The sequence below is a fragment of the Eptesicus fuscus genome, chromosome 14, assembly GCF_027574615.1.
Source record: "Eptesicus fuscus isolate TK198812 chromosome 14, DD_ASM_mEF_20220401, whole genome shotgun sequence".
NCBI lineage: Eukaryota > Metazoa > Chordata > Mammalia > Chiroptera > Vespertilionidae > Eptesicus > Eptesicus fuscus.
The window spans coordinates 62,292,845-62,306,598 of NC_072486.1; the positions used below are offsets into that span (position 1 = coordinate 62,292,845).

At 46.4% G+C, this 13,754-nt stretch overlaps 1 protein-coding gene across 5 annotated transcripts in view; it reads right to left on the reverse strand.

Moving 5' to 3' along the window:
- Positions 1 to 299: 299 nt before the first annotated feature.
- NRF1 (nuclear respiratory factor 1) overlaps positions 300 to 13,754 on the reverse strand; it is a 131,100-nt gene continuing 117,645 nt past the window's right edge. For 2 of the 5 annotated variants that reach the window (XM_054726034.1, XM_054726035.1), the window contains exons 11-12: positions 1,510 to 1,946; positions 300 to 705 (exon numbers count right to left, since the gene is read on the reverse strand). In XM_054726034.1, coding sequence (XP_054582009.1) covers positions 1,783 to 1,946 — 164 coding nt within the window. In that variant the 3' untranslated portion in view covers positions 300 to 705; positions 1,510 to 1,782. Of the gene's footprint in view, positions 706 to 1,509; positions 1,947 to 9,994; positions 10,007 to 10,111; positions 10,127 to 13,754 lie in introns of those variants that run through there. The other 3 variants (XM_028129035.2, XM_054726037.1, XM_054726036.1) reach the window with 3 other exon arrangements.

Genomic DNA, 13,754 nt, shown 5'->3' on the forward strand with positions numbered 1-13,754 from the left:
AAAACAACACAGAATCCATGCTCTGCTACTTGGGTTTTGCTTTTCTTCTTCTTGGCAATTTCTCAAACTAGTAGGAGGTTATTTCACCACAAAGGATCATGGACTTTAAAGTCCCTGGACAGCTTCACAATGGCGGTAAAAAATAATAATTATAAAAATAACAAATTATAGAACTAGACTGTTTATATGTAAATTTCCCTTCCCTCCCCCCATAACGTACAGAAAAAAACATACAAAGAACATTGGATAATTTTATATAAAACAAGCAAATACAAGAATCTGAAACTTTTCTCAAAGGCTGAGCAAGACAGGAATAATTTTTTAATGTTGCGTTAAAAAAACACATTAAATACACTATCACACGTGGGGGGCCCGGGAGGAGGGGGAAGAGTTGTCCCTGTTCTCAAGGAGCGGAGATTTGGCCTGTCGAAAAGTCAGGTGAATTTAGCCACTGGTGACTCAGGGCTTGCAGCTGAGAAATCCCAGACATGAGGAGTCACAGAGAAGCCCAGACCCAGGGACACCGTGAGGAGGCAGCTGTGCGGGGCCTGGGCGCACCAGGACGCAAGGTCCCTTCCGAGAGGGCCTGATCCCGGAGCTCAGGAAACACCCAGTCCTTTCTTTTCTCTTCTTATGCCCCAGCCCGGTGTGATGGCCAGCCTTCCTGGGCAGGTGCCCGTCAGCGCCAACCTCCTCTCTGTAAAGCTACAGTTAGAGGAAGTAGAAAATTTGCTTCCACTGGTGAACCCTGGTCTTTGAGTTTTTCTCTCCCTCCTTCTTTTCCCCTTCCAACCCCTCCCACTCGCCCTCCCAGTCTCTCCCCCCTCCACACACCCACAAACACACAATGCGCACACACTCCTCAAACCCTTAATACTTCTGTTACCTTCAGTTCATATACATGACCACTTTAGGACTGACCTTAAAACCAAAGCAGTATTTTAACAGTCATGAGATCAAGAGGTTTCCTGCGAAGAGGTGATGGGAGGTGGAGGAAACCTTCCTGTCCCTGCCTGGGAGCTTTAAGGACATTCACCCGCCTGTGGCAAGGTCAGCACCTGGGCCAGCCCGAGGAGCGGCTCAGCGGCCAGGCCCTGGGGCCCCTGGACCTTGCAAGCAGAGTTTCTGGACCCCACCAGTTCTGGCACTTCCTTCCGCAAGTGAGTCCAGCAGGGAGAGTTCTGGTGGCCACTGGGAGGCAGCTTTGGTGAAGGCCATGGTCACCTCCACCTGAGTTTGTCAGTAGCTCAACGCATGACCCTGGTATGAACAAAAATCAGTGACTGTGTCTGGCCACGTACCCTACACCCACTAAACTGGGTGAATTATTTTTTTCCACAGCGCACCTTAATTTCATACAGATAATTCCATGCGGGTTTCATATATATATAGATATATGTATATATATATGTACACATATATACTTTATATATATGTAAATGTGTAAATCCATATGTACACATATACATATATTCACATTCGCACATACACACACATAAGTATACATACATGTTTTTGCAGAAAGAAGTCCTGCCACAATTTGGCTTTTTAGGGACAGTGAAACTGACAGCGCAGTATCTTAATCCACCAATCCCAGAAAATCAAGAGTGGTGCTTTAAAAAAATGCAATTCCAAATCCGCTGCCTTTCTTCCTTTTTTAAAAAAGGGTTAACAATACTTTTCTTCCAAAGTCGAGAGACTTAATTCCATTTGATTGCACCTCTGCAATGTGTAAAAATTTCTGAAGTAGACTAGAAAATGATGCCATGATATGGCTGCACGTCACTGTTCCAACGTCACCACTTCCACCGCCTGGCCGTCCATGGTGACTGTGCTGTCTGCTATCCTGGTGGTCACGGGGGCCATGGCCACCTGCACCGGCCCGTTGCCTTGGGCAAGGCTGGTTACCACAGTCTGGTACATGCTCACAGGGATCTGGACCAGTCCTGGGGAGAGAGAGGGGAGACTGTTGGTGGAGATCGGGCTCAGCTTCAGATACTGGCTGGACAGGGCAACCAGCTCAATTCCTCAGGGAATCACGTACCCACTTCCACACACAATTACCCGCCCTCTTTACCCCCATTTAATTCTTTACAACAGACGGTCAGGGAAGAAAAGGGAGGAGAAATTGTGGAAACATGCCTCAGAGCATGGCCTCCCCAACTGGCCAAGAGATGACGCCCCTGCCTCCACCTGCAGGAAGCATAGCCCATCCTTGTCCCCTTCCTACAAGCCCATCCCTCTGCCTGCCTTAACCGTCCTCTAGGAAAGGCCTCCATTTGTTGTCTGATATTCGGCTACACTAGCTTCGCCAGCCCTTTCTGCCTCTGTTCAAATTCTCTCAGCTTGACAAAACATTTCCCTCAATCCTATCGTGGCTCTGGCCACTGTCACTCCACTTAAAGTCAGCTTATTGAAAAAAACAAAGCAGGAAAAAAGAAGTCTAGGTCATAAGTTTTCTGATTTAAGATTTCACAGACCAATAAAATTTTAAAATACATTTTGGGGTCAACTTAAAAAAAAAAAGACTCCTAACTACATCCTCACATTCCATTACTTCACAGTAGAAAGGAAGGTTTAACACAAAGGAAGGAAGAAGCATGTAATCTCAGAAAAGGGCAGTTCTTCCTACGAAGGGAAAGTTGGTGATTTTGTATGACATTAAAAAAAGGATTTCCATTAAATAAAGCAGAATAAATGCATGCATCAAACTCCTCTTCCTCCTAAAACTAAAATTATAGTGAAGGGGGGCAAAAGGATAGAAATGAGGGAGGTCAACATATGGTTGGAAGACTCAAAGCGAATATCAAGTGATTCTGCCTCATCAGAGAAATGAAAACTGCAACTCCAGTGTCCACGGAGGGCTCAGGACACGGGACCCAGCTCCTGCAGAAATAGGGGAAGAGGCAAACACAGGGAATAGCTGAAAGTTTGCATTCAACGGATTGGACCAGGAGGCCACACCACCCCCAACCCTGTTGTTGACAGGACATCTGAATTCACCTGTGTTGAGGAAATGACCTGGAGAGGCCCAAGAAAAGACTTACAGTGATGTTTGGAGGTGGACAGGTGGGAGGGGGGCGGGGGGAGGAGAAGAGACAATGAGAAACCTGGCCTGCTGTTCTAATACTTACCCCAAGGACTCCTGGCCACCTAGCTCTGCCCTACACACCCTGACAATCAGCCTCTCAGTGTCTCACTCTTAAGGAACACAGAGAGAGCAGAGACAATGTGGGGAGCAGAAGAAAACAAATGCCCCCCAAATCTAATATCTTCAAAAAGAGAAGAGGTTTGTATCATAAAAATGAGATTCTTTTATTAAAAGAACTATGGAAAAATTTTTAAATAAAATGATATACATTCCAAAAAATTGTATGAAGATAAAGTCAAGGAAATCTTCCAGAGTAGAAAAGATTAAAAGATGGAAAGTAGGAGAGAAAATATAAGATTTAAGAGGGTCAATCTCTGATAAAAGAGTTCCAGAGAGACTAGAAAAAACAGAAGGTAAGAAATTATCCGACAGGATGTAAATAAAATCTATAACTGAAACACATGAGTGCCAGCCTGACCAGGCCCACTGGATGCTCAGCACAACAGATGCCAAGATTCCCAAAGATGGCAGAAGGAAAAAAGTCATCTACAAAGATCTGGGAACATAATATTGTGGGACTTCTCAAAAGCGGGTCAAGAATGCCTTCGGATGTCGGAGAGGAAAATGTTCTTAGTCTTAAGGAGTGGCCACGGGATCTAGGAAAGAGAGAACCCACAACTTGTAGTGAGCTCTGGGTCAGGATGAGGGGCCCAGGGCAAGGGCTATGCAGCAAATTTGAGAGAACAGAGGGGGAAATGGCATCCACCCCGGTGTGTCACGATCATCACTTTCATCTTCTGTTCTGGTCAAACAGGCAAAGTTAATGAAATAACCCAAAACATGCATCAGCGAGGCCAGTGTGTACTCCTCCAAAGAACCCACACTGGCAAACAGCAGCCAAACCAGAAGCAAAGATCACTTTCATTTCATCGTAATGCTCTTGCTTCCAGGCTCGATTCAGTTAAAGAAGCTTCAAGCCTGGGGACTAAGTCACACACTTTACAGACACAGTGACTACTGTGAGCAACCTGGGTCTGGGCTGGGTGGAGAGAACGGAAAGAACTGTCAGTTAAATCTCTTTCACCCTGTTTTCTTGCCCCCTTTCTCCCTGGTTTATGACATATTTGGGTTTCCTCTGATGTGGGTCCATGACCAACATGTTAACACAGGTTGAAAATCATGGAAGATTTGCCCTGAATAAAACAGAGAAAGGTTCAAATGCAGAAATACAGGTACTGCTATACCCAGATGATCTTTTGAACACAACATGATCTTGTTGTCCTCTTTCACAATTCTTCAGTGGCCTTTCCTATCTAATAAAAGAGTAATATGCAAATTGACCGTCACTCCAACACATAAGATGGCCGCCCCCATGTGGACACAAGATGGCCACCACAAGATGGCCTGCAAGGGAGGGCAGTGGGGGGGGGGCAGGCCTACAGAGGAGGGAAGTTGGGAGGGACCAGGCCAGCAGGGAAGGGTAGTTAGGGGTGACCAGGCTGGCAGGGGAGCAGTTAGGCGTCGATCAGGCTAGCAGGGGAATGGTTAGGGGGTGATCAGGCTGGCAGGCAGAAGCAGTTAGGGGCAATCAGGTAGGCAGGTAGGTGAGTGGTTGGGAGCCAGCAGTCCTGGATTGTGAGAGGGATGTCCAGTGGGATCGGGCCTAAACGGGCAGTCGGACATCCCTCAAGTGGTCCCAGATTGGAGAGGGTGCAGGCTGGGCTGAGGGACACCCCCCACCGGGCCTCTAGTGGGATATAAAGTCCAAATCCCAATGCAGGTATTTAAACCCTCATGTCAGCCCCTGTGGTCCAGTCTGCCTGGTGATCCATCAGCCTCTTTACACCCAGCCAGGTGAACTACTTGATTATGGATCTCCACACACACCTCCACACAGGAGTAGTTACTTCCACTTCAACTGACTACCCTCTGCTTGTTCTGTGAATGAGCTCCTATTCTTCCTTCAACAGTTAGTTCTCCACCTGGGCGCCTCTTCTCCTGGGCTCCCACAGCACTCTGTACTGGACTCCATGGAGGCAATGGTCCTATTCATTATTGCTGTTTGCATGTCTTGTCTCCAAGGAGCCTCTAAATTCCTGAGGGAGGGATGGAGTCTCCATCTGTGAGTCTCTAGCGATCAACAGGAGCTCAGTAAATGTTTTTAACACTCACGAATGAAACCTGCCTTCTGAGATGTCACAGGTGTCTGTCCTCGGGACTGAGCGATTGAACTGGATGAGTCTCGGGGTGATTAGGCTGTTTTAGAATGGGAGCTCCCAACCCAGAAAACAGCAATATAAAAACTATTCAGGACCCATCCAAACAGAACCACTTTTAAAGATTTCATCTTCTGTACTTTACCCCACAATCAGGGAAGAAATAAATTTGGCCTCTACAACACGGTGATGAAATGACTTGCATACAGAGCTATCTCGAGAGGGAATAACTGGTAAAGGCAACTACATATCTGAAAAGCTTTTCAGAAGGAGAAATTCCATATATAAGGTAATTTCATAACCTCACATGCCTTGAAATTCCAATTCCATTATCTTCTACAGGCAGTTTCAGTCCATCGCTACCTTAAATAAATGCCTTACCACCCCACTGTGGGATTTTAGAATCAGTCTCTCTCCTCTTTCACCCCCCGCCCCCCAGCCATTGTGACATGGATTAGATTAAATCGTCTCAGAGTCTCTGACCTGGCAGCCTTTATGTCCATGGTGAGGGAGGGGGAGGGGACTGGGAGCTTGGAAACCCAGCAGGTACTAAATCGGCCGCTGCCCTTGGAAGAGATGATTAAATGCTGAGGTACAGTCATCAGGCTGGGATTGTCCCGGCATCTGCTCAGTCTGGCCCTGATTAGCCCTAATCTAGAAGGCGTGTGTTAATCTAAGCTTGCATTCTGGGTCATTTCAATTAATCAAGCAACAGGAAACCCTTCACATTCTGCTTTAAGGGCTTGAAGTCCTTCCTTTTGTTTTTTCAGAGAGAACCTGTACAATCTGAGTAATAACACTCTTGACATTTGTAGAGGACTTTACAAAGCTTTCCGACACCCCCTGCATATCATCTGATTTCTGCTAAGACCCTGCAGAAGCAGCAGGGCAGGTGTTCTGCCCTCTCACAGATGACAGGCAAGCTCCTCTGGCAGACCCATGGACCTTCATAAAGGCATGTACTTAGAAGCCCCCCAATCTCTAGTACCCGAATCTTCAAAGCTATAAGAAACCTGAGTTCATTCAGTTTAGTAAATCCAATCCCCTTTCTTTTTCTTTAAATGCAAAGTAAACAGATAAAAGGTTTAAAGCAAAAACACATAGACCAAGAGAGTCTGAGTGGTTATTTCTCTTGGGAGTCTCTCCATGCAACAGAATGCCCAAGCACGGAGCCCCGGGCCAGCAGGGCTCACTGCTGCCTCTCCTACAGGCTTCTAGGTAAGGTTGACACTGGCCAAATGGGAAAAGAGGCCAAAGGTGACTCAGGAGCTTCAGTCCCACCCAGCACAAGGATTTCCTTGTCAAACAGCCGTCAGAACAAACTCCCTGGAGGAGCTGCTGGCTGGGATCGAGTTTCCCTGTAAAAGACGATGAGCCCTGCTCTAGTTTTCTACCAGTTAGTATCATTCTTGAGCCCAGTGGTCAATACTCCCCTCACTCTTCTCCTACCTCAGCAAGTGGCAATTACATCTTTGGCTCTGGCCCAAAACTTTGAAGGCAAGTCATCATTGACTTCACGAAACGCAATGCATCAGCCAATCTGTCCACTTCCTTCAAATACAGACACGAATCCAACCACTTCAACTGCCGCCACCCGAGGCCAACCCCTATCACCTCTGGCCTGGACTACGCTCAGCTCCCTTTGTCATCCTGCTTCAGCTCTTGCTCCACTGCAGTCTATTCTCCACACAGCAATCAGAGAGATGGCCTAAAACTCCCACACAAGGTCATGGATATGGGGTCATGTTCTGAAAATTCAGACCAGTTACTCACGTAAAGTGGCTTTGTTCTGTAATGTGCAAAACAGGAAGCCACGGGCTTTGTAGTGGTCTGTCTCTGCTGGTGGCACCGCTGGGGAGGCTGTGGTACACCATGGGTGCCGATGAGTAACTTTTAGGGTCACAGCCTTGCACACTCATGAACTGACCTCCCTGAGGTAATGAGTTTTATCGCTTACCTGCTGTATGATGGCACACACACATACACACTCACACACTTTTGGTGGCTCTCTTAACAGCTAACAGGTGAGGGATTACACCACCTTTCCCACAAATACCCTACATATCCCTTCATTACAACCATATCTGTCGCCTCAGTGTGCCCTCACCACCACATGTATTTGCTCAGACAGGTCCCTCAGCCTAGTTATCCCTGCCAATGTCAGTCCTGCTCTAACAAGTCCCGCATCTTCCACGGGGTTACCTCAGACCTAAGAGCCCACTAGGCTCCCTCTTCCTGTGATGTCAATGCCTCCACCATTCATTTGGCATCAGCTCTGTGCTAACCTGTTTCCAAGTAGTTATTGTTTGTTTTTTCTGTAGAAATCTGCTTACTTAAGATTGTTGGCAAGACACTATCTTTGAATACTGAGCAACTTGAACATAACAGATGCTTAATAATTGAGTATGACAACTGGTCATGTTCGTCATGACTTTCAGAAACTTGATTACATTCTTATTAGCTTTGGCCTCCACAGACTGAAGAGCCTGAAGCTTTTCCCTCTGCTCCTGAATGAAGTAGGATTTCTCCACAATATTCTTCAGGTATTACAGCCAAACGCAGTGTGGCTGTCCAGGTGCATTTTGTGGGATGGTTAAATAGGCTCTTTTATTTTCATTAAAGGCTTCCCAGCTAGAAAGATCTCCGTGTGAATCCTGGCCCGGCCATGGACAGGCTCGCGAGCCTCACTTTCCTCATGTGTAAAACAGTAATTATTTATTTCACAGGCTTGCTGAGAACTGGATGTGCCGACCTAACGTGCGGGACAGTGCCTGGCACACAGTAGGTACCTGGTAAATGTCAGCTGCTTTTCAAAGATGACTGACTTGGAGTAAGAGGTTTGAGGAAGTCTGGCTGGGGGCACAGATGTGAGACTGAAGTTCTCAGGAAGCAGAAAGGAAAGCAGAGACACACAGATCTCCTTTCAGCAGCAGTGTGCTCCTGCCAGGAAGCACATCACTCCCCGAGGCCTTCAAAGATGGAAAGATTAGAGATAAAAGGCATGAAATCAGGGCAGATGGACTGGCGGGCAGCGTCCTCTCGGAAATGCAGTGATGGTCAGAACTGGCACTGAAACGGCACCGGGACACATGAGGTAGCTGCTGATCCAGTGCCCTGGTGAATACGTAATCCGGACTAAACCACTGATCAATGTTAAGAATATGAAATATATGATCAGGGCCAGTATGACGATGCCATCACTCTGATATACTTCTAAAGCCCTCCAGAAACTAATACCAGGCTCAAGCCCAGCAGAGCACAGAGTTGCAGGCCTGGTCAGGGTCACCCGGAACCACAGACTGCCCCCCTCCTCCACCCCCGACAAGATAGAGCAGGACAGACGGCCCGAGGAAGAATGGGCCTTTCATTTGCCCTCACAGTCCGGGAAGCCTTTGGGAATTGTTGTTTGCTGTAACTGAATCTTCCAGCCCAAAGGCCTTCCAAGTTGGTCATGGAAATATCTTTAGTTAGGAGAAAAATATTGATGATCGTGAGAGAAAAATTAGAGAGCTAAACAAAGTATCAACTAAATACAACAGTTGGTAAAAGAGAAGTAATTCTTAAAATCCAAAGGCTTTAAAATTTATAATGCAATGCCTTCTGTGGTCTATGGACATGAAAGCTAAGTGTATGTCTCAGGTACACATTGGCTTAAATGCGGAACCAGAAGACTGTGTGACTGGGAAGAATGGGAATAAATAAGAAATGAAACCATGTATTACCTAAGTAACTTCTGGAATTTTTAAAGAGCCATCAAGGGTATCAACAGGTGTCTCTAGGGGTGGCAGGCAGGAGGGAAGTCCTTTAAAAAAGTTTATTTGCAGGCCTGAAAAAACTTCACAGCAGTGACTGACATCTAAGGGCAACCACTGTCACATGAAAACACAGGCATGGTACGTGCTGGTGTAGAAACGGGAGAACATCAGGTAAAGAAGGGAGGCCAGGAGGCAGGCGGCAGGCGAAGAGGCTGAGAGTAACAAACAAGAACCAGATGGAGAGAGGACAGACACAGGGCAAGAAAAAGGTCATGAAGAGCATGTCCGTATGGAGAAAAGGAGGTGCGGGTAACTCTCGGGAGGGTAAGGCCGGGGGAAACAGAGAGCACTCTCCCAGTGGTTCTGTTGCTGTTACATTAGCTGCTTCTGGGACATTTAATCTTCCTTTTCCGTGTTTCCTGTCTAAGGCTTCTGGGTGCACTGAAGGGATTTGTGGATTAAAACGTGCATTATACCTGGCAAGTACTGCATGTTCTCATGAAGCCAAGAGCAGCCTCACAGGTGCCTTGGTGCCACAAGCACTTCTCAGCATCCAAGGTTTTCTCCGCATTTGCTAGGCACTATGAAGCCTCACCTGGAAAAACTCCTTTCTGGAATAAATTCTGTAGCAGTGACTTTGTCTGGGTGGGACAGTGTCACCGTGTCCTTTGCCTGATTTTGCAGGCCAGCAGCAAACGCCTCTTGCCCCCACACCATAAGCCAAATGTTAAAAATGAATTCACTTTTATTATAAAACACATTTTGGAGATATAAACTCATGATTTCCTCTTGAAATGACCACGTGCCCAGGAACACTAATCGAGGCTGGCGGCTTCGGTGTTCAGAACCAGGGTGTGTTCATTATCCTGCGGACTGAGCGCCTCACGAGGGGCGGACCCAGCGGACTCCAAGGTCTGCTGAGGACCCGAGCACGAGGGCTATACCTGAAGTGGCAGGAGAGAAGGGCGTTCACCTAAGGCTGGTGGAGCATGCGTGCTCGGGGGGACATCTGACCCGACTGTACAGAGAAGGGCAGGAGGTGCTTAGTCCATTTCCAGGAGAAACTATCGGGAAGAAGAGTGAGCACAACACTCAAGGGCTCCAAAGTCTATGCACCAGTGGATAGGGTCTGGGCAACATGTGAGGTTTTGATATTTTTAAACAGAAAGTGGAGCCAAAATGACGGAAACCTCAGGAGAAAGTCACCAAGCCATCCGAGTTTACGATAGTCAGGTATAGAAATGAATACCGGGAATTATCCAGAGTTAGGAGCAGAGATTCATTTTCTGTTATTATTTTCAAAATTTTTACTATAGAGAATTTCAAATCAGCACAAAAGGAGAGAGACTAATACAAGAAATACCCCCCACCCCATCCCCAGTGCCCACCATCTAGCCCTTGCTTCTTCTGAACAGGGTTAGACTGAGGCAAAGAAACTTCCAGAAATTTTTCACCCCTTCACACAGCACAACCTGTAGAGTACCGTTCAGAAAACAAACAGCAGGATTTCTAAGAGCACTTCGGGCAGAATTCCATTTGCTCAGGCAGGGAGGCCCTGCAGAAGCTGACTGGACGGTGGAACTAAATGGACAGTTCCAGGGTTTGGTCTCCACAGAGAGAGAAATGGATCTCAAAAAACTGCATTCTGTTTAAGTATTCATCTTGCTTTCCTATCTGGACTGTATTTAGCATAAGCAAATTGTTAATGGGGACAAGTTCTTTTTTTATTTATTTCCCAGAGCTTTCCCCAGCTTTATTCAAGCATAACTGACAAATAGGAATTGTGTAAAACCTGATACATGTATATATATTGTGAAATGATCAGTACATCCAAGCTAATTAGCATATCCATCACCTCACATAGTTAGCATTTCTATTTCTCCTTTTTTGTGTGTGGTGAGAACAATTAAGATCAACCCTTTTAGCAAGTTTCAAGTACACAGTACGGTATTTTTAACCAGTGTCCATGCTGCATATTAGGTCCCCAGAACTTACACATCTTACATACCTGAAACTCGTCCAAAGAACTATGTCACCGTGCCTGCAAACGGTGAATGGATTTAAATAAAGGTGACAAGACCCGTGGCAATCAGACAGACAGAGGGATGCCACAGGAATTCAGTTGAGAACAGAAGGGACTAGGTATGAAGAGGAAGAGGGTCTCACAATCAGGAAGTAGAGTCGACTGGGCAGACTGACATAACAGAGACTTGAACACATTCCTCTGGGTCCATGTCATTGACCCCTCCTCTGCACAGTGGCCCTTCTGTGTTGACTGGCCAGCTAGATAACGGCTCACCCCAGATCAGGGACCATGAAGGCAGAGTTGCTCCACCCTCGGGAAAAGTTCTTTATTAAAAGAATTCTAGCTAAAAAGGGCAGAAGGAAGGAATAACAGAGAAGCACCACTTTATCACTCTCCTCGATACAATGGAACTATACGAAATCATTAATGGTTACTGAGACCATTGGGAGACCTGCAGGATGTGGCACCCGGAGGGGCAGCCTCTCATTACCCCACCCTCCAGCTGCTTCCTTCTTCCTCTAAAGATAACCCCCTGCGGCAGTCTCAGTCAGCACCCACTGGCGATGGGCACAACCGGCTCTACAGATGCCTGACAACAACACAGAACTTGGAAAGAGCAATGGGCAAGAGTGACACCCACCCGGGAAGTTCCACAAATCCTCCAGCAAATGTGCCGGCACACGGCGCGCTGTGGACACGCACGTTTTTAAAAGTAGGCCTTCAGTCAGCTCTTCTTGAGCCGAAGGGAGGGTGGTTCATTTCCCCTGTGCTGCCCTCTACCCTGGAATTTGTGATGTATTTTCTTGTAGCAGACTTACTTTCCTAGGTATGTCTTCCTTAAGCTGATATGAATACTAATTTGTATTCCTTAAGTACTCAGCTGCTGTGGAGGTGGAGGAGATGGTCCAGGCTTTCTCTGACTTGCTCAGAGAAATTGTCCAAGGACTTGAAATGCGTCATGAGTAATCTGCATGACAGATAATCTGTATGTGACATAGAAGAGTTGAATATATTTCTATTTATAAAACCAACAGGCCACGTCTGTCTCTTGGGGCTGCTATGAGAAGAAGTAACATTTTATTTACATGATTGAAGTTCCTGAGATGAAAGACGCTACCTAAACTGGAGGTGGTGTTGTTTCATCTAGGTCCGTTCTCAGCATCAGAGCAGCCACGTAGCAGCTACCAGGGGCAGACCAATGGCGAAGCAAGACTGAAGGTGCTGCCCATGGTCCCCGGAGCTGCTGAGAGCGGAAGCTGTGCCACCAGCTCAGTGTTCCACCCCAGGGGTGTTGTCCACACTCCATGCTGCACACAAAATGGACAATTCAAACACGCACTCTTGGCCCTGAGTGTTCACATGCCCTCTTGTTAGTAGTCAGAAGCACTCTCCCCTCTCCCTTCTCTCTGAAATCAATAAAAATATATTCAAAAACAAACACCCATGACAATGAGGTACCACCTCACACCTGTCAGAATGGCTATCATCAACAAACGAGATGTGATGGTGAGGATTTGGAGAAAAACGAACCCTCGTGCACTGCTGGTGGGAATGCAGACTGGTGCAGCCACTGTGAAAAACAATATGGAGTTTCCTCAAAAAATTAAAAATGGAACTCCCATTTCACCCAGTGATTCCACTTCTAGGAATATATCCCAAGAAGTCAGAAACACCAATCAGAAAGGATATATGCACCCCTATGTTCATAGTAGCGCAATTTACAAGAGCCAAGATTTAGAAACAGCATGAGTGCCCATCAGCAGATAAGTGGAATAAAGACAGTGGTACATCTATACAATGGCATACTATGCAGGTGTAAAAAATAAAGAACTCTTACCATTTGCAACAGTATGGATGGACCTGGACAGCATTATGCTAAGTGCAATAAGCCAGTCACTGTCAAACCTCAGAAGGAAGGCAGGGGACGGTCGGCAGGTGGGAAGAGATCAACCAAGGAACTTGTATGCATTTATGCATAACCCGTGGACACAGAAAATAGGGGGTGAAGGCCTGGGGTGTGGGCTGGGGGTGGGCTGGGAGAGGTCAACGGGGAAAAGAAGGGACATATGTAATACTTTATAAAAAAAGGATTAAAAAAAGGAAGGAAGGAAGGAAGGAAGGAAGGAAGGAAGAAAGAAAGAAAGAAAGAAAGAAAGAAAGAAAGAAAGAAAGAGAAAGAAAGAAAGAAAGAAAGAAAGAACAGAACTCTCTAGTCCAACAGTAGGGCTGTGAAAGCTTAAGCAAGGGAAGGCCAGGGAACAGGGCAGCAGAAAGCAGACATTCCTAAGATCATGTCATGGGTGGGAGAGGACATGAGATTCTTGAAGGAAAACATTTTAAACATAAAAAGATAAAGTTCATAGTCTAAGTAACATGGCTGGAAGGAGCGGCTCCAAAAACATCCTTTTCCTCCTCAAACAAGGCTGACATAGAAACTCCAAGGCTCACTACTTAAGCAGTAAGACATTTAATCTTGGAAGCCACGCTGCCATTAGAACGCACTGTGAAGCAGATATGTTCTCCATGTGCTGACCAATATGCTGGCTACAGAGCACCTGCAATGTGGCCAGTGTGACTGAGGAACTGAACCTTTGATTTTACTTGATTTTGATTAATTTACACTTAAATAGCCAGTGCGCAGCTCTAAAAGCTTTCCAGTACTTTAC